Source organism: Callospermophilus lateralis, chromosome 1 (assembly GCF_048772815.1).
Source record: "Callospermophilus lateralis isolate mCalLat2 chromosome 1, mCalLat2.hap1, whole genome shotgun sequence".
NCBI lineage: Eukaryota > Metazoa > Chordata > Mammalia > Rodentia > Sciuridae > Callospermophilus > Callospermophilus lateralis.
The window spans coordinates 79119237-79140439 of NC_135305.1; the positions used below are offsets into that span (position 1 = coordinate 79119237).

The 21203-nt window shown below is 36.6% G+C and overlaps 1 protein-coding gene across 1 annotated transcript in view; it reads left to right on the top strand.

Annotated features, from left to right (window-relative positions):
- Positions 1-21203, top strand: part of Dnah11 (dynein axonemal heavy chain 11) — a 302098-nt gene that overhangs the window by 224710 nt on the left and 56185 nt on the right. Inside the window, exons 64-65 of the mRNA XM_076853784.2 lie at positions 7927-8162; positions 9307-9429. Of these exons, the coding sequence (XP_076709899.2) occupies positions 7927-8162; positions 9307-9429 (359 nt within the window). The remainder of the gene's footprint in view (positions 1-7926; positions 8163-9306; positions 9430-21203) is intronic.

The following is a 21203-nucleotide window of genomic DNA, read 5'->3' on the forward strand; positions in this document are numbered from 1 at the left end:
CAGTGTTAGAATACTTGCCTACTATGCATGAAGGCCCTGGGTTTGGTCCCTAGCTCCTGTAAATGTCTGTCAAGTCCATTTGAACTATAGTGTTGTTTAACTTAGATGTTTCTTCGCTGGATTTTTTTGGTCTGGAGTATCTATCCATAGTTGGGAGTGGGTATTGAAATCCCCCACTATTACTGTATTGAAGTTTATCTCTTCCTTTAGGTCCGATAGTATTTGTTTTATAAAAATGAGTGCTCTGACATTATGTGCATACAGATTTATAATTTTTATATCTTCTTGATTAATTGATCCCTTGATCATTATATTAGTGACCTTCTTTGTCTCTTCTTACTGATTTTTGTCTTAAAGTCTATTTTGTCACATTTAAGTATAGCTACTCCTCATTTTCAGAATCCCTATGCTTGGAATATAATTTTCCATTCTTTCACTTTCAGTCTTTGTGTCTCCTTACTGATAAGGTAATTAATTATATTTTAGGCAGCATATTGTCGGGGCTTGTTTTTTAATCTATCCAGCCAGTCTGTATCTTTTAATGGACAATCAAGTCCACATATTATGCTTTCAGAATAATTAATGAAAGTTATGGACTTGTGCCTGTCATTTTTTGATTCTTCTGGTTGTTTTGAAAGTTCTTTTTTCCATTCTTCCTCTTTTATTCATCATTATGGTCTGGATGGTTTACTGTATTGATAGTGACTGATTCTTTTAGATATCTCATTTGTGTATCTACTCTTCTAGTGGGACTTGCACTTTCATTTGATATTGCAATTGTAGTTACCTTTCTTCTACTTCTGGGTGTAGGACTCCCTTAATCATCTTTCATAAGGCTAGTCTGGTAATCATGAGTTCCCTTAATTTTTGCTTATCTTGGAAAGTCTTTATTTCTATTTCATTTCTAATGGATAGCCTTGCAACTATTTATTTTCAGGATTGAAATACATGCCTTACTGGCCTGTAGGGTTTCTCTGAGAAACCTGCCATTAGACTACTGGGGTTGCCCTTAAATGTGACTTAGTGAAGATTTTAAAATTCTTTGCCCTGTACTTATGACAGTTTGACTATAATAGATCATGGTGAGAATCTTTTCTGGTCATGTCTACTTGGGTCCTATAGGTTTCCTGCACTTGGATGTCCATGTCTTACCACAATGAAGGAAGTTTTCTGCTATTATTTCACAGTACAGGTTTCCATACCTTTACCATTTATTTCTTCCCCTTTAAGTATACTGATGATGCAGACATTTGATCTTTTAGTGGTATCCTAAAAATTTTGCGTACTCCTTTCATGTTTTTTTTTAAATTTCTGTCTGAAGATGATATCTCAGTAGACATGTCTTCAAGCTCTTCTTGAAACTCTTCTATGTCTAGTCTTTCTTCCACTTGACCTAGTCTGTTGTTGAGGCTTTCAACTAAACTCTTTATCTGACTTATACAGCTCTTTATTTCCAAGATTTCTGACTGGTTCTTTTTCAAAAATCTCTCTTTGTTGAATTTTTTCATTCATATCCTGCACAATTTTCCCAATTTAATAATTTATCTATATTCTGAAGTTCATTTAGATTTTTTTAAATCATTGTTTTGAATTCTTTATCTAGTATTTCATCCACTTCAATATCTTTGGAATCCATTACCAGAGAATTATGAATTTTAGAAGGTGTCTTATTATGGTGTTTTAAAATATTTCTTGCATTCCTATGTTGAGATTTGTGCATCTGGTGAGATTTGTGATATGGAATGGTCTTAATTAAGCAGCTTTCTCCTAAAAATGTGTCCTGAGGTATAGTTTTATTTTGCAATAGAATTTATTTCCAGCAGGGTACCGCCGTGTAATCACTCAGGAGCTTCTTTGGCTATAATTAGCAAGTTTAGGTATGGCACATACCATGTTAGGGAGACCCATTGTCTCTCTGGGTCATACAGGAGTGAAGACACTCTAGCAGTTCAAGCAAATGTGGTATTGACAGCAATATGGGTTGAATATTATGTGGTAACTTCTCCAGTGAGAGTAGCCCCTGAAAGTTGATGAGAATTTTCTTACGTACGACTAATACTGGCTCTATTAATTGAATGAATCTCTGGTATTGGCTGTTGCAGTGTTGGTGAGGTACCTAAGCACTTGCTGTCTGATTAGACACTTGTGTGGGTCCAGGTGCTTTTCAGGGAGAGGAGGAGAAGGATTCACAGCACCACTTTATGGTACTCACAGAGTCTTGTGAGCAGTGTGTGGTCAGGCAAATGTGGGGGCCAATGCAGGGGACACATGTAGGTGAAGAGACAGGAAAAGTTAGGTCATTCATACCTGTTGCTACTGCGGGTGTGACTGTCCAGGAGCAGGACCTCAGCCCCCCACCCACAGCTATGCTCACCTGGGGACAGGGCATAGCCCATGAGCTTTTCTCTGCCTACCCCATTCTTTTCATTATAGCACCCACAGGATTGAGCTTCACTGAGTCACAGCTGGAGCCAAACCCAATTCCTCTCAGCTGAGATCCTGTAGGAGCGACTAGAACTGGGCCCCTCCTATGCAAAGTTTCTCTGACCTTAGGTTATGTGTCTTGTGGGGACAAGGCTACAGCTAATGTTGTGTCTTAATTCTCAAAACTGTCCCAACAGTCCTCTGTGGGAGGAGGAGCAGTGGAGACCCAGTTCTTTCTCTGCCTTGTTAGTAACAAACACCCACACACAGCCCTGGGAGAGGAGTAGCAGGAACCGTGTGGGCAACCGTGCTTAGTCCTGGTACCCGTGCAAAACTACACATGACTGGCCATGCCCCAGGTTTCAGAGGGCAGACTCCCAGATCCCCTGGTTCCTGGGAGTGGCACCCTCCATTCTCTTCCACATCACAACACCTACCTGTTCCCCACACTCAGCAGGTTTGCATCACAGTTATTGTACCAAGCCAAATATAGATTGTGAGACAGTCACCCCTGAGCCATCACAGTAGAATGTCCCCAAGATGGGAATATGAAAGGGTTTCTGACCCTTAAAGCTGTCCAAACTCAGACAAAGATAGCTCCTGGCTGCATCACCCAGGGGGGTCACTAGGAGATGAAGTAAATTCATTTTTCCCCAAAGCCAGACTACTGTGAAGATTTCTGTCTTCGTATCTATTTAGGCTATAAACTAACAAGGGCCCTAAAACTTTCCAACTGTGAGGATTGCCAGCCTCTGCCCTTATAGCAGAGGAAAACCCCCCTCCCTAGCGATGGAGGTAGGACAGCAGTTTCTAGAATACTTTTTCTCTTATTATGCTGCTCTCCCAGGTCTCTCAATTCTACAAGGTTTACATTTCTCTACCATTAAATTTCAGTCTTCTGTCATGGTCACTCACCTCACTATGCAACTGTACATCTATTGCCTTGATTCTTTGTGTAAGAGCAAGTGAGTGTTGGGTGCCTCTGTTCAGCCGTCTTGCCTGTCTTTCTCCCTTGAGGATGTTCAAGACTGCTTTCAGATTACAATTGTAGCATTTCGTACACAGACATAAAAATAATTTACTCTTATTGAATTTTTTCTCTTATATACAGAAGCTAAAGCAAAGTAAGGGGGAAAGGAGCAGGGATCAGATATCATAAGGTTAGAGGAATAGAAGACGACTGAGGGGAGGGAAGAGGGATGGGAAAAGGAAGGAAATGAATTCATATGACAAAATTATGCTATGTACATGTATGTATGTGTGTGTGTATATATATATATATATATATATATATACATATATATATATACATATATATATATACACCACAGTGAATTCCACCTCTATGTATATCCTCAAAGCTCCAACTAAAAATAAGCTAGGCACAGTGGCACATGCTTGTAATCGCGGTAGCTTGGCAGGCTGAGGCAAAATGACCTCAAGTTCAAAGATAGCCTCAGCAACTTAGTGAGGCCCTAAGCAACTTAGTGAGACTCTTGTCTCAAAATAAAAAATAAAAAGAAGGGCCAGGGATGTGCCTCAGTGATTAACCCCTGCTTGGTTCAATCCCTGGTACCAAAAAAAAAAAAAAAAAATAGATAGATGTATAAATAAATAATTTACCCTAAGTTTGAAAACTCAAGCCTATAAGCAAAGTGAAATCACAGATTTATAATATTTGAAATCATCTCATTTAAGATACTCCTTTTATAAATGAGAAACTGAGATACAGGAAGTTTAATTAATTTGACTCCAGTTATAGAGAATGAGAAATTAGACTTCATGACTTTCAAATCCCTATTTTCTGTATAATAGTGTCATCTCAATTGATTAAATGGGTTCTTAGGGTACTTATCCAGCTGTTTCTGGTGTATATTTAAAAATAATCTAACTCACTCTGTATATTACTGTTCCACATTAGTGATTATGCCTCAGTATTCACACTAGCTGTTTTCATAATATAAGTACACACCGGTGGAATGTTTGCAATTTAAATAAAATCCAGTGTTTTAGGAAAGCTCATTACTAAAGGCATCCCATATTTAATCATTTTCATAGAAAAATCCTATTGTGACTAATGTATTTCCTATATCTGTAGTTTAACATTGTTTTTATATTGAAGATTTCTAAAAAGAAATTGCTTTTTTATTCTCTTTAAGTTTAAGGTTGCTACCACACCATAATAGGCATTCTGCAGATTTTTCCCAGTTCTTGGTACGTTGTAAGTTTCAAAACTGTCAGTTTTCTATTTCTTCTCTTATCTTTTTTCTCAGTCTCACATTCTCTAAGCTTGGTGTTTGCTCAGGTCACCCTTGAAACCATTTCACATTGACAGTGGTCCTCTCTGCATCAACAGTCTCTAGTAAATTATTCTCTTGCTTTCCAAAATTATTAGGAAAATTCACTTGAGACATGAAAACAATTGAATATCACATTGTCTTTTTACTGCTCTATTGCTTACATTGGGGCATGTATTGTCAGTATGAACTGATGAATGCTACCAGTCTTTTTACATTGTTTATGCTAGAAATTTGCTTCCAAATTTAGTTTTAAAATTGCTCTTTAATTGTTGGTAAAAACCTCATTTATTATAAGTGTTTCTGGAAGGTTTTATATTAATTAATTTGTATTTTCTCATTTACTTAAAATTCCAAATATGGGATTCAGTGAAAACAAAATTTTGCTCTGTAGAGATTATAAAAATAAAAACAATGAAACTGATGGACTTTTCCAAATTATCAAAACATTCTAAACATGCAAACAAAGCAAAATGATGATTTTTAGATGGTATATCCTAAACCTATATTCACTTTAGCTGTGACAGGCTTGTATTTTACTTTGACTTCACAATTCCCCGGGGAGTCCCTTGTCAGTTTTCAGTCATCACAGTGCTCTCTCCTTTCCCTGGAGTACCAATGCACCATGCAGACTGAGACATGGACCCCAAAAATGTGCCCACTCTGAGCATAACTAAACCAATTGAAGAAAACTACTCCAAATTATATAAATGACATTTCTTTAGAAGACATTGTTCTAAGACACCTGGAAGAGTCAGGCACAGTGGCACATGCCTGTAATCCCAGCTGTTCAGGAGGCTGAGGTAGGGGGATCACAAGTTCAAGACCACTTCAGGAGGCTGAGGTAGGGGGATCACAAGTTCAAGACCAGTCTAGATAGCTTAGCAGGACCCTGTGTCAAAGTGGGAAGGGCTGGGAATGTAGCTCAGTGGTAGAGTGCTTGCCCAGCATTTATGAGGCCCAGGGTTCAATCCTCAGTACTCAAAAAAATGAACAAAAGAAAGACTTCTGGAAGAACGTGCTACATAAAACATAATAAATGTGTATCCTTATAAGTTGCCATTTCTGAGCTGCTTATCTTCTATTTCTAGATCAATTGCAGTAAAATAAGACAATCTTATTGTATGAAGGTGTACTGGGGGGGCCATAGGAGCTAAAATTATTTATTAATGTTAATATTTAAAATTAATTTTCCCTGGTTATATCCCTAAAGAGGCAAATCATTGTCTTCTCAGCATGTAGGACATTTTCTAGAATTGTACTTGCCTGTAGGTAACTGTCTCCTTTCTGTCTTTGGCTTGTCAGTTTGGCTTGGGTCTCTAAGGGATTCTAATAGTTTGCAAAATACCATAGTCACTTGCTACTTGGTTTTTGTGTGATTTATAAATCTGTAAACCAAGCATGACATTTATTGATGACTTCTTGACATATTTAAGGTAACCTTGGAAGGAACTATTTTATAAAAGTAGAGTCAATTCTCCTTACTGCATCCTCAGAAATATATGCATTCAGTATACAGTACTATTTCTATATTAATAATATTCTAAATATATCAGTTATACCTATATTATAACAATTTAAAATATTTCGATGAAAAAATGTTTCCATACCAATACTACAAAAGAAAATGTCTTAATTTTTTTCTAAAACTCTATCACAGTAGTTACAATATTTATGATATTCCTTAAATGTGAGTCACCTCCTTTTATACTGGAATGGGCTTTATTTCCCCTAGTAGACTGAAATGACCAAAATAAAAAAAAAAAAAAAGAGGTGCTGGCTATGGTATGCTCTGTGATTTCCTGCACTCACTTTTACATAGAGTAGATACTAAAGCAGTTCAAGCTATTGACTTTGGGTACAAGCTCCATAGGTGCCCACATCTGCTACTCCTTTTATCTTCAGAAGCCAAAGTTATTCAAAGCTACCTATTGCTTTAAGTTGTATTAAGTAGAGGGCTGAAATAAAAACCATGTGTCTTTTGCTAATGGGAGGATGCTTATTCTAAAAGAAGCTAGATTGTTTGTGTCTTTAAGGAAATTACATATTAGGCCAGACAGCAAGACTTTACTCATATCACTAGGAGATTTTTTCTTTCCCCAGTGCTGGGGATGGAACTCAGGGCTTTGCATATGTCAGGCATGCTCTCTACCATTGAGCTATATCCCAGCCCTGATTCATTCATATTCAGGAACAGTGGAATATTGTACTCTTTTTCCTATATTGATACAATAACATTGTGTCCCAGCCTTACTGTGGGGGTCCTTTCAGCATTTTATTTGCTCAATCTCTGTGACCAACCAATGAGCCAAACTCCTATGGCTACTAGGGCCTCCTCTTCTACCACGGGCAGGGCTCTCATTGCATGGAGGCATGTTTCCATGTTAGCCCCACTACCAAGCCATGAGGGTGGCTGGTGCCTTATTCCTCTTGCTCATTTTTGTGAAGGAAGATAAGGAGAAAGGAAAATAGAAAAAGAGTGGAGAGGAAGATATTAGGAAGATAGAAGGGAGATGAAGGAACCTGTTCTAAAGAATGAGGATCATACTTTACAAAACGTGCACGCACGCGCGCACACACACACACACACACACACACACACAACCATGACAAGGAATTCATTCATTCATGGAGGAATGTTTTCGCCTACCAAGCCATGGTGCTGGGTTCATCTTGCAGACAGTGTTTCACAGATGCAAAAGGCACTTAGTAAATGTTTGAGAACTGATGACCAAAAGAAATTTAAAAGAGAAATCATTTGTGTAATGTTGGCTTGCAGAAAAAGATGAAATGCCTGAATAACATACTGTATTTAGACATTGCTTATGTGGGGAGATTGCTCCATGGAAAATAAATCTCTGATATTCTACCATGCTTCCTAGTGTCTGAATTTCCTCTTGTTAAAATAGCTACGGGTGTATGTGTAGGGCAAAGTCCCTTTCAGTAGAAGACAAGTAGATGCAGTTAATAAACCATTTAATAAACCCATAGTTCACAGGTTTCTGAGAGGTAAATACTGGGTTGATTAGATCAAATTGAATTTCTTGATAAGAGTTGCATTTGGATTCTTAGAGTCCACAGTGAATTTGCATGTGTTCCCTTGGAGTCACTTTCTCCAGGTTGGAATCTGTGGTCTTGTCTGTCATACTGAGTCATCTTCCTCCACCTCATTGCCAGCTGATTGCACACAACTTTGATTCTAAAGGTTTCCATCCCGATAACGAAAGGCCTGGACGTGATTGCCATGTTGACGGATGATGCTACAATTGCTGCATGGAATAATGAAGGACTGCCCAATGACAGAATGTCAACCGAAAATGCCACCATCCTGACACACTGCGAGCGCTGGCCCCTGATGATAGATCCCCAGCAACAGGGAATTAAATGGATAAAGAATAAGTATGGAGCTGACCTGAAAGTCACACATTTAGGCCAGAAAGGGTATGTGATTTCTGAAGGGGATTGGCTGTATGTTTAAATGTTACATAGTAGTTCTGCTTATTATAAAGTTTTGGCATTTATTAGACCTCTCTACCAATTTAAAATACTATTTGAAGTAGTATTTTTAAATACTATTTATTTGCCTGCTCATGTTCTTGTAAAGTACCTCTGTTGAAAAGACATTATGAGAGGCAGCATCCAGTTACTTGAAGAAAAATCAGATAGAAAGTTAGAACGAGCATCATATTTAAGAGGAAAAATATATAAGCGTCTTAAGGGTAAAAATGAAAACATGTATTATATTCCTTCTCTCTAGAGTGTTTGGTATATAGCATATGATAAGACAAAAATTGCCAACTACACCTGTAGAATGATATTTAGAATTATAGTCATACATATATCCTTTGCCCCTAGTAGGATCATACACAGTTCCAACATTGGATTCTTTCTTAGTTTCATATTTCACTTGGGAGAACTAAACCTACTCTAAGACATTCTGCCACTGGAGCCTCATGGCTGTACTGTCTGATAAGGAGAATGCTGTCTTATCCATAGTTAGTCTTCAGTTGATGTTGAAAAAATTATTATTTTGGGGGTTGTACTTTTTGACTTACTAATATTTCCTTTAACCCCTACCATCATCTTTTCACATACAAAGTGAAACAAGGAATTTTTATAGTTGTACAGTTAAATATATTCCTTGCTTATCTGAATATATGGAGAGAATCATTTGGGGGGTCAGGAGACTTTTCAGCCATTATATATGGCTGAACATAACGGTGTAAAACGTAAAGTCTTGATGAAATCTCAGGGCACTTGACAGATTACAACTGTTCATTTAAAAGGGACCCATCCAAGGAATTCAAATTTACAATATTTTGGTCATTTATACATTTTTTAGCCATTGGTTAAGTGAAAGGCAACAAATTTACACTTGGAAAAATAGGACGATAAAACTTATTTCAAAATCTGATCTCTGTTTTTTGTGTAATATAGTTTGAGAAGAATACTACTTTATAACACATTTCTCAAAGTTGGTTTGTCCCAATTAAAATATCTACCTTAAATAATCATAGAAATGCTTTTGGACAATTTCCTTGTACTTATTTACATTTTATCATCTCAATCCTGATTGAATTGTAAGGTTTTTGAATGCCATTGAGACTGCATTGGCCTTTGGTGACATCATCTTAGTGGAAAACCTTGAGGAAACAATAGATCCAGTCCTTGACCCTCTACTTGGCAGGAACACGATTAAAAAAGGAAAGTAAGTATTATTGAATTTTTAAGATATAACTTGTGCTTATGAGCTTGATGCATCTGTTTCTTAGCCTTATAGTCAGGCACAATCTACTGGGATGTTCTCCGTGATGTTTCTGAGTTTCCATTCCCTGGCACCTACATTCCATGACCAAACCAACCTCAACACATCACACACTCTACCAGACTGTGTATTTGATGGAGTTAGATTCATTTTACCCAATTCCTGACTTAGAGACCAAAAAACTATTGTCACTGATTTGGGAACAGTTGCCTGTTTTTTAGTTTCATGTTTCTTCAGCTTCAATAATTTGGAAAATACTTTGAGTATTTTTTTTAGTATCTGCCCCATATCACTTGTACTCTTACTTACTTAATATTTTTCTTTAAATAGGATTTCAGTCATCACTGTTTCTTTAAGCCAGCCTGTACCTAATAATAGTATCCATGAAATGATGGGTTTACTGTCCAAATTCTGTTTTATCCTAATACACTTCAAAAATATAACCAGTCAAAAAAATGCATTTGTAACTGGATCCCAGCATCATCCCTCTTACTAGCAGTGATGAGTTATCAATAACAGGGAAACACCCCACCTCACTCAGTGAGCTACATAAGGCAGTAAGCTGCCATTCCCCCAGGATGCTACACATTCTAGAACATTCTCCCAGGGGCATTGGAGACATTTCCAAGATTTCATTGTGTCACTTTTCTATAAATGGATGAAAGGTCAGATGCAGCAATTAGTCTCTAATCAAGCCAGAGTTGGACCCAGAGGAGACTGGCATTCCAAAGGCTCCTGGTGCCTCTTCAGTCACTGAATTTACTTCATTGAATTTCCTACTATTTTTTTTTCTTTGTTTTGTTTTTCTTTCACAGAGGTATAATTTTAAAACTTCCCCAAACTCATTCTTTAACACCCACTCTCTGCCTCTAAGCTATCTCTCTCCTTTTTTATCCCTAGCTTATTCCTGTCAACTTAAAGTGGAAATGGGCCCACTTAGGGGCGACTAACTTCTTATTCTCTACCCTGTTAGTAGGTTATTTATTATACAACTCAACAAGTTGATCCATTTAGAGTGACTGACAACTTGTAATTGTTTAATAAACCAAAATTTACCCAGATATGCATTTAGAACAATCTAATAAGCCACTTGACAAACTGTAACTTTTAACATTAATATAATTGTAGCTGTGTCTGATGTGTTAAAAATAAAGTGTAAAATCTTGAATGTCACTAACGTGAAATCCATGTTATTAAGGCGCTAACTCTATTATGAAGAACTTAAATTTTTGTCTCTGAAATAACGTATTCTCTGAGTCTTCACTTCAGCTTCCAATGGCACAATTTAGGTGTGGGAAATGTTATGATTCTCCCTCACAAATATATTTGAAATTTCCAAAATGTCATGATTTTACCTCAGTATGAATGTAATTAAGTATCAGTGAGGATTCCAGAGACCTTTGATTCCAGAGACTCTTAAAGAGTTTACAAGGAGCAACAAGTCTTTACCATTAAATGTCAGTTCAGCACAATTTATTCCAAAATAATACTATTACTGAATGTGCACTCTCTCTAGGACCTTCTAGAACTGATCTCACCATTCCAGATTTTTTTTAAGGAAATGAAAATTTAAGATGCTCTGTAAGAATTAACAAGTGATAACTATTGCATGAAGTTTCTACTTTAACAAGCCTGACTACTCAACTCTCACATGTAAGAACAACCACTGGTTTGAAAGTGAATTTTAACCTCATATCTCTAGTTTTTCCTACTTCCTTCTTGGGCAGATGATTTTAATTTTTTTACTTAGAGACTCGAGTAGTGAGTGCAGTCCTTATATATCCTATTTTAGTTATTGAATGCAACTTCTCTGAGTACTGTTATTTCTCAGGCACTGTACTGGAGGGTGCAGATTCAAAATGTGATCATGTACAGATCCTTCCCTTAGGAAGCCACACTTCCTTGGTTGTAGGCAAACCTGTAAATACAAAAAGTGCGGTGCCATTGGCATGATGGTAGAAGTTCATGTGGCAGGGAGGCATGAGCTCCTAATAGAGACTTGGAAAGGCTTTATTAAAAACTGTACATTTGATTACTGTTATATCTAATGCAAGTCTCGAAAGATCAGCGGGCATTTTTCAGGTATATGGAGAACCCTGATGCCAAATAGCCAAACAGACGAAACAGCCAACAGTTTTGAAGAACAGCAAATGAAATTCAGTAGGATGGAGAGTCTGTGGTTGGGGGTAATAAGGTAGCAGGGACTGGGTGAGAAGATACTGGAGACGTCAGCAGGGCCCCTAAAGTGGACTTCTTTTTTGACCCAAAGGTCGGCCTTTTCCTGTAGGTGGATAATTTTTTCCTGCACCCAAATCCATTCAAGGGGCCAGTCCCTATCAGTTACAGTAGTTGACAAAATCGGTTGTTTTCCACTGAAGAGCAGTGCCTCTCTGAACTCTCCATATTTTCGTTAAGAACCCTGAGGGGAAGTCAGTGGAGAAACTAATGAAGTTTCCTGAGCACACTGGAAGTGACATGACCAGAATTGCATTTCTGAAGGTCACATAGTTAGCAATGCGAAGTATTAACAGAAGGAGCCTGGACCTTAAGCCAGAGTCCAGCTAGCAAGTAATTGCAGTTACTCAGCTGAGACATAATCAGAGCCTAACCAAGGGCAGTGGCAGTGAGAATGGAGATAGGAGGACCAACCAAAGTTAACGTCAACTCTTGGTTATTTGTTATTATTGGAAACAGGGGTGAGGGAGGAATCATGGGTGATTTCCAGCCTTTAAGCAAGTAGATGATGATATGATTTTACAGAGAGATGCCATACAGATAGGAGTACGTGTGGAAAGAGAGGCAGTGTTCTCTTACTGGACAGATGTACTTTAAAAAAAAAAAAAAAAAACACATATTCTCAAAGAAAAGTCTAAGCAGTTGGATATGTGAGTCCAGAGCTTACGAAGGATATCTTAGCTGAACAAGTAGACTGGGACAGCCACATAGAGAAGTAGGTAGGCAGAGGGTAACAAGCCTGGCTACTCAACTTTTACCTGTAGGAACAACCACTTGTTTGAAAGTGAATTTTGACTTTATATCTTCAGTTTTTCTCACTCCCTCTTGGGCAGATGATTTTAATTTCTTAGAGACTCTGGTTGTGAGCAGAGTTCTTACATATCCTGTTAATCACTGAAAAAACCTTCTCTGAGTACTACTGTATGTCAGGCACTGTACTGGAGGTTGCAGAAGGAGTAGGTGGGTGCAATTGTCCAGGGAGATTGTATACACTCAAAAGAGCAAAGTGCACCCCTGCTTCCGGTGAGACACACGGGCTGAGAGAGCTTAGCTGACGTCTGTTGGGATGCCCCTTGACTATACGAAGTGTAGTTACATGGAGACTTGGTTTCTCAGCCAGCTCATCCAAATCAATGGGCCACTGCCATCTTTCAGTAGACTTTCTGTGAGTGCCTCTTGCCAAATTAACACTCACTCCTCTACTTCTTTGATTCATTTTCCTCCTAAATCTTGTTCACCTTCCCATCCATGTTTTGAAATCCATGTTTACGTCCATACCTTCCTGTGTCGTCCAGGCCTTTCATGTGCTCATACTGATGGAGCAGTCGCTTTGCTGCCTTTCCCTGCTCACTTGTCACCAACCCAGAGCATGGCTAAAATAACACCTCTTCTATCACCCCTGCCCCGCTCCTGAACTCACTAAGAATCCTCTTTAGCCAGTTGCACTGAATTGCACTGAGATGCCTACCTATCTGTTACTTCTGCATTTCCTTCCACCCACCTGTGTTTCACTGCTGCTTCACCCAGATCATCTCCCCTCCCGTGGTGTGCTTTTTCACTTACCTTTTTTCCCCCACAAATCCCAGGTCCACTTTATTCTAGATTTTACTGCTATTTAATCAATAGCAGTTAGGTGTTACATGAAATTTAAAGTTTCTATTTTTAATGCTGCCCACACATAGCACATTCTGTCCCACCTCGTCCTGCCTTTTTCGTTGTTCTTTTTACAGCATGCTTTGTTTTCCATAGTCTTAATTCATTAAAAGTTCTCTGTAAACAGTTGCCGTGGCATACGCCTGACATCCCAGCAACTTGGGAGTCTGGAGGCAGGAGAATCTCGAGTTCCAAGCCAGTCTCAGTAACTGAGCGAGACCCCAGCAACTTAGTGAGACACTGTCTCTAAATAAAATATAAAAAGGGGATGTGGCTCAGTTCTTGAGTGCCTCTGGGTTCAATTCCTAGCACCACAAACAAACAAACAAACAAAAATTCTCTCTGTACAAGTTATATACTATATATAGGCTTTAAAAAAGATGATTAACAAAAAAAGGAACAATAATAATATAGACTTTTATTTTTTACTATGACAGATTGATATAAGAATCTTGAAAATTAAATATATTAGTTAAAGCATTTAAAACACCTTTTGAAACTTATTACTGGGTTGCCAAAAAAGGGGGCGGGGGGAAGAACTCCAAAGCTGATTCTCCTGTAGATAACTGCTAAAACCTGATAATCCTTGGTTTCTGTGTTATGAGTGTACAGGGTTTGGATAAGTCTGAGGACTACAGTTTAATACAAAATCTCTTAGAAGACTACCCATCCTCTATATAGATTCCTGTATAAAGCCACACCTTCTGTGTAGTGGTAGGTTTCCTTTAAAGTAATAAACAAAACCCAGTGCTATATCAAGGAAATTTTGCTTTGGTACTGGGAAGAGGTGAAAAACATATCCCCTGTGATTTCTTAACCAGAAACTGTTTCTTTTATGAGTATTCAAAATGCATTTTTACCATTTGATTGCCCCAAAAGCCTTATTCCAATAATTTATTTTAAAGTGGCCTTGGGTTATTTATGCCTAGTAAATTGGACAGAAGCAAAGGAAAATCCAGAGTCCAGTTAGCAAATAATTGCAGTTACTCAGTTGAGACACATGTGGATGGGAATAAGAGCATAAATTCAGACCTTAGAAGATTGCCAAAGTTATAATTCCAAAGAACATGAGCTCATGAGCAAAAGTCACAAAACTCACAAGGAAATGAGGCACCATGAGCAAGAGCTAATAGAATAGAATCCTAATCTTGTTGGATTATGTTACCTTATTTTATAATTTTATTATTAATAAGAATGTGCTTGTGCTTATTTTTTATTTTTGGTGCCTCTTATGTGAATTGTCTGTTTTTAACTTTTGCTGATATTTTTCCATTAGATTTCTCATCACTTTCTCTCTTCCACTTATACTTTTTCTTTTTTCTAGCATTATTTTGAATCCATTCTTTCCATAATATGTATCTTTCTACAGGATTCCACAAAGGTAAGAAGGTATGATCAATGTGAGGGATATGTGTATTTTCACGAGTGTTTCAGGATTTTAGATGAGTCTTATGTATCAGTTTACGGTTGTTAAAAACTAGCATTGAAGAAGAAGTACGAAGACGAAACTTAGTTCAAACCTTATTCTGCTATGTTGTAGTTTGGTGATTTGGAGTAAGTTTGTGTTTTTCTATGTTTATTTTTTTATCTGGTGAGAAAAAATACAGAGAGCTTATAGGTACATAAACATACTAAAAATATTCATAGGTGCTCAGTATGTATTATCTGCCTTGAATAACTAACCAATGATAAATCCAATATATGTTGGTGATTATGAGTATGAACCAGATGGTAAACCAGAGCTCTTGAGGTAAACATTCTTTTGGAAATGAGAAGTGTGAACAAAACATGAATGTAGTCATGAAGCACATCAGCAGTTCAGGGTAAGGGAGAGAAGAAGGAAGGAATCAGTCATATCCTGGTGTCTTAAGTTATCCCTAGAAGAGTAGAGATCTTTGATTTTGCTTTTAAAATTTCATTATTTTAATATGGATTCTATAATATACATGATATGTAAAATTTTTGAAGCATAATAATAGACCTGTATCTAGCATTCAAATTACCAGTATTTATCCACATTTTTTATTACTACATCATAACTGTAATGATGGGATTTGTTGCCACACATTCATATATGCACACTGCACATAGTATAATTTGGCCAGTGTCATCCCCCAGCACTTCCCCCCTCCCTCCTCACCTTCCACCCCTAGGTCCCTTTCCTCTACTGATCTCCTTTTGATTTCCATGAGATCCACCTCCACCTTTCCTTTCCTTTGGCCTCTCTAGTTTCCACATATGAAAGAAAACATAAGACCCTTGACCTCTGAGTTTGACTTATTTCACTTAACATAATGGTCTCCAGTTTCATCTAGTTTCCTGCAAATGACATAATTTCATATTTTTTATGGTTGGATAAGACTCCATTTTGTGTATATGCCACATTTTCTTTATCCATTCATCCATTGATGGACATGATGGACACCTTGGCTGATTTCATAGTTTGGCTTGTGAATTGTACTGCTGTAAGCATGGATATGCATGTGTCTCTGTAGTGATGACTTTAATTCTTCAGGATAAATACTGAGGAGTGGGATAGCTGGGTCACATGATGGTTCCATGCCTAGTGTTTTGAGGAGCCTCCATACTGATTTCCATAGTGGTTGTACATAGTGGTTTATAATCCCATCAACCGTGCAAAAATCTGTCCTTTTTCTCCTTGTCCTCTCCAGCATTTATTATTATTTGAATTCTTGTTGACTGCCATTCTGACAGGTGTGATATAAAAATCTCACTGTTGTTTTGTGGTATCAGTATTTTTAAGCCACATTTGTGCTCTTTTCCTTTCCTATTCTGCCTCCTTTTCCAAAGGTAATCAAGATTCTGAATTTTTCTCATCACCTTATTTAAAATAGTTTTATTGTATATGTGTATATTCCTAAACAATATATTGTTTACCTTTGATTAAGACTTTATAAAAATTTCATCATACTGTATATAGTTTAAAGGGACTTAATTTTTTTTACTCAATATTGTTTATAAAATTTATATTATTGGTTTTAGCTCTAGTACTTTTTTTCTTATTATTTATCTACCTATTTATTGTATTTATTTATTTTACTTACTTAACATATTTACTTTGGTGGTGAGGTTGGAACCCAGAGCCTTGCAAATACTAAGAATGTGCTCTACTACTGAGCTATACCCAAGTTTCTAATTTTTTATTATTATTCAATGGTGTGTCTATTACTATATTTATTTAAAGTTCTTATAAAGAAAGTTTAGGTTATTTGCACTTTTTTGCTGTTAGAGGCTATGCAGCTATGAATGTTGCTGGATATTCATGCACACATCTACAAACACTCACAGCAAACACTCTTCAGAGTTTGTGCTCTGACTGTTATAGTGGGTTGTAGAGTATATGCATAAACTGCTTTCAAAGTTAATGTTGAATAATTTTCTTAAGTGTTTACAAGTTCATTTGCTTATTAGTGCTGAATAAAAGTTTTGGAGTCTTTCAAAAATCTGAGCTAGAAACTTTCACTTTTGAGCCAACTTCTTAAGTACTTTTTTTAATTTTCAGATATACATGACAGTAAAGTGTCTTTTGACATATATACATGGAGTATAAATTATTTCTAATTAGAATCCCATTCTTGCAGTTGTACATGATGTGGAGTTTACTGGTCATGTATTCATATATGAACATAGGAAAATTGTGTCTGACTCATCCTACTGTCTTTCCTTTTCCCACCCCACTTTCTTCCCTTCATTCCCCTTTGTCTAACTCACTGAACTTCTATTCTTCCTTCCCCCACTTATTGTGTGTTAGTATACACATATCAGATATTCTGCCTTTGATTTGGGGGATTGGCTTATTTCACTTAGCATGATAGTCTCCAGTTCCATCCATGTCCTGGTAAATGCCATAATTTCATTCTTCTTTATGGTTGAGTAATATTCCATCATGTATGTATGTATGTATGTATGAATATATATGAAAATATATATCACATTTTCTTCATCTGTTAAAGGGCAACTAGGTTGTTCCATAGCTTAGATATTGTGAATTGACTTGCTATAACATTGATATGGCTGCATCTCTGTAGTATGCTGATTTTAAGTCCTTTGGATATATACCAGAGTGAGATAACTGGGTCAAATGGTGGTTCCATTCCAAGTTTTCTAAGGAATCTCCATACTGCTTTCCATAGTGGTTGAACCATTTGCAGTCCCACCAGCAATATGGGAGTGTACCTTTTTCCTCACATCTTCATTAATATTTATTGAAGAATACAAGAATACTTGTATTCTTGATAATTGTGATTCTGACTCGAGTGAGATGGGATCTCGGTGTAGTTTTAATTTGTGTTTCTCTAATTGCTAAAGATGTTGAACAATTTTTCATATACTTGTTGACTATTCATATTTCTTCTTCTGTGAAGTGCCTGTTTAGTTTCTTACCCCATTTATTGATTGGGTTATTTGTTTCTTTTGTATGTTTTTGAGTTCTTTGTACATCCTGGAGATTGATGCTTGATCTGAGGTACAGGTGGCAAAGATTTTCTCCCATTTTGTAGGCTTTCTGTTCACGTTCTTTGTTGTTTCCTTTGCTATGAAGGAGCTTTTTAGTTGGATACCATCCCACTTATTAATTGTTAATTTTACTTCTTGTGCCCTTAGGAGCCTTGTTGAGGAAGCCAGTTCTTAAGCCGACATATTGGAGAGTTGGGCCTATAAAACTTCTAGAACTTATAAACAAATTCAGCAAAGTAACTGGATATAAAATTTTTAACACCCATACATCAATTGTGCTCCTATACACCAATATGAATCAGCTGAAAGAGAAATTAGAAAAACTATCCCATTCATAATAGCCTTAAAAATAAATAAATTTATAAATAAATAAATAAATAAAATACTTGGGAATCAGTCTAACAAAAGAAGCAAAAGACCTCTTCAGCTATTTTTATAATCCAAAAGATTTTTGTATTTAATACTACTAGCTGCCTCTTCCTGTGAACCATTTTCACCTCCTGCTTTGGTTTTTCTACTCCTATTTTTGAGTGAAAAGTTTGAAGACACTGTATTTTCTTTCTTGTTTGCTTCCTTTTCTTTCCCTTCTCATCTTGTCCCTCTGCTCCCCTCTTTCCCTTCCTGGACTGGAGATTGAACCCAGGGGTGCTCTACTAATGAGCTACATCCCCAGCCCTTTTTATTCTTTGTTTTTAGACAGGATCTCACTGATTTGCCCAGGCTGGCCTTAAACTTGTGATTCTCCTGCCTCAGCCTTCTGAGTAGCTGGGAGAGGACATTATGTTTGCGGGGGGAGGGAAAAAAAAAAGTTTGGTTCATAAAAACCTAAGAAGTACTTTGAAAATTTTTCGATATTTTAATAATTATATTGTTTTACCTGACAAGATATATGTTTAAAGCAAAGTACAAGCTTTCTTGTTCCTCCATTTAACCCTTTTTAAAAATAAAAAACTTGAAAAAATTTGTATATATGCAAACTGGAAGAGAAAAGGAACAAATAGGACTAGATTGGTAGAAATAGGGATTTTTTTTCTTTAATACAATAAATGAAAACTGAGAGAAAAATGAGAAAATGTTGATATGCTTTATTTAACAGAGACATCCATTTGCAATGTGGTAACAGGAACAGAAAAATTTTGACTTTACCTTGATCACATTCCAAATTAATCCACGTGTTGGAACATTTTTCAGTGTAACCTTCTGATCTCCAATGTTGAACATTTTACTTTGATTTTGCATCCTCTTTTATTTCTCTACTACTCTATATAATTACCTATGAGGATACCAGCACGTTTTCCTTTGTATAAAAAAGATAAGAAACTATTGAAAGCAGAAAAAGAGGGAAGGACAGCCACACAGATTGCCAAGTAGATAAATTCACCTAGAATAATTGCCTTTGTCATTCTCATCAAATGCAGGTGGGACAACACACATGTTCATGAACCCGCTGGAAAGTCACATCCCTCAGAAAGTTTTCAACTATTAATAGTGTTTTCGTTTATTTCAGTTGTTTGTTTGGGGGGCCTTTTCAAACCACTGTTAGTTTATTCTTCCTAATAATGAATGTCTGAGAAATGCTTGTGATAGATACAGTATAGTCTAAAAGTTGAAGTTCATTAATAATTGGAATGTTGTGGAGTATGAAGTAATGAATACTAATTACTCCTTTCATGTCTGACAGCTCCCTATGGACCAATACATCAGCCCAGACTTTAATTTGGTTCGAGTAATGGTTTCATCAATAGCACATTAAATCTGTGTTTGAGAAGATATACAGTTGAACCTGACCCACACAGTAGATACCTCTGTTATAAAATGGCCAGAGGCTAACAACAGCTGGGTAATTACAAATAATTAAATCCACCAAACTCCAGACAATCCTAATTTTAAATAAAATATCTTATCGTACCAATTGACAGAAAACATATCTGGGAAGATTTATCAACATGTACTTTTTCCAAAGCAAATTTACTAGTTTACATGTCAGAGAAGTGCTGATCTATGAGGCATCTTTATAAAACTATCTCTCTTCAATCTTGCAAATCTCCACAAATATTATTAAAGTCATTTTCAATCTTTAATCTTAACTGCAATAACCTTACCTCAAGATGAATTTCACTAGTTTCCGGGAATATTAATAATTTTAAAAAGATATTTTCAAGCTGTCTTTAATATTCCCATAATTGATCTTTGAACAATGGTCTTTAAATAGTATGTCCTAGAAAGATACTTAAAACTGACCAGTAGAAATATTAGCTATTTGATATCAGTTTTCATTTTCATAGAAATAATACAGTAAAAAGGAGACAACATTTTACATTTATTTTAAAATGATTAGTTTTCCTGAAAGTTGGGTTAAGATGAGTAAGACGATTTGCTTTGAGTTAGCAAGTTTCCAGTTTGCTAAATATTACCATGTTTCTGTTGTTGGGGTTGATGCTGTATGATTTGATGGTTGATTGTGAATCTGTTTGAATTAGGTCTTGGGTAGGACTAAAGATAGAACAAGTTAAGTTAAATCCCACACTGTGGTGGGATGCCCTGTCTTGAACTGGAAACTTAGGAAGTAAAATCAACTCCAGAGATACATAGTTCTCTCATTATGTCCCTTTGGATAAGAATAGTTTCATTTATAAGTTTGTTTGTGTCGTTGTATAATCAAAGTTAGCATTCTAGTCTCTCCTATCTTCTAAATTAAAAATAAAGTTTTATTGCCAAAAGAATAAATAAACCAACAGCCTTTCTATTCCTAAATTCAGTTTTTTGTTTGTTTGTTTGTTTTTTGTTGTTGTTTTTAAGTGTGACATTCAGGAGTTACAGATAGTGCATTCCCACACTCACAGTGGTCTTTCCAGTAATTGTTAGACTTCATCTAAAAATAAATACCAACCCAGCTTGCAGGTAAAGAACCTTGGAATTTTTTTCTTCAAAAAAAGCAATCTTTGAACAAAAACATCAATGGAACCAGAATTTCTTTGTGATACCAAACTACGTATTTAAATACAGTTGTAGTGAAGTATGTGTGCCCGTGTACCTGTGAATATCTAAAGGGAAGTAATTTGATTTTCTTTTTCTGCTCTCCTTTCCTCTCTACAATGTTCTCTGGAGTTCTGAAACATCAATCTTATTTTTTTTTTCTTTTTAAAATTCTAATTGAAGTTTGCTTTTATCTTAGAGGGACATGTTGGTTATATTAACCGTGTGAAGCAGCAAGACAATTAACTCATTTCTATTCAGGACTCCTTTCCTTCCTTTCCTTGAATGTCTTGCCAGCTGTGCGGCTTTCAGCCAAAACCTTTCCTGAGGAAAGGGGTTTGACCAACTCGCACAGCCCTTCCTGCTGGGTTGCTAAG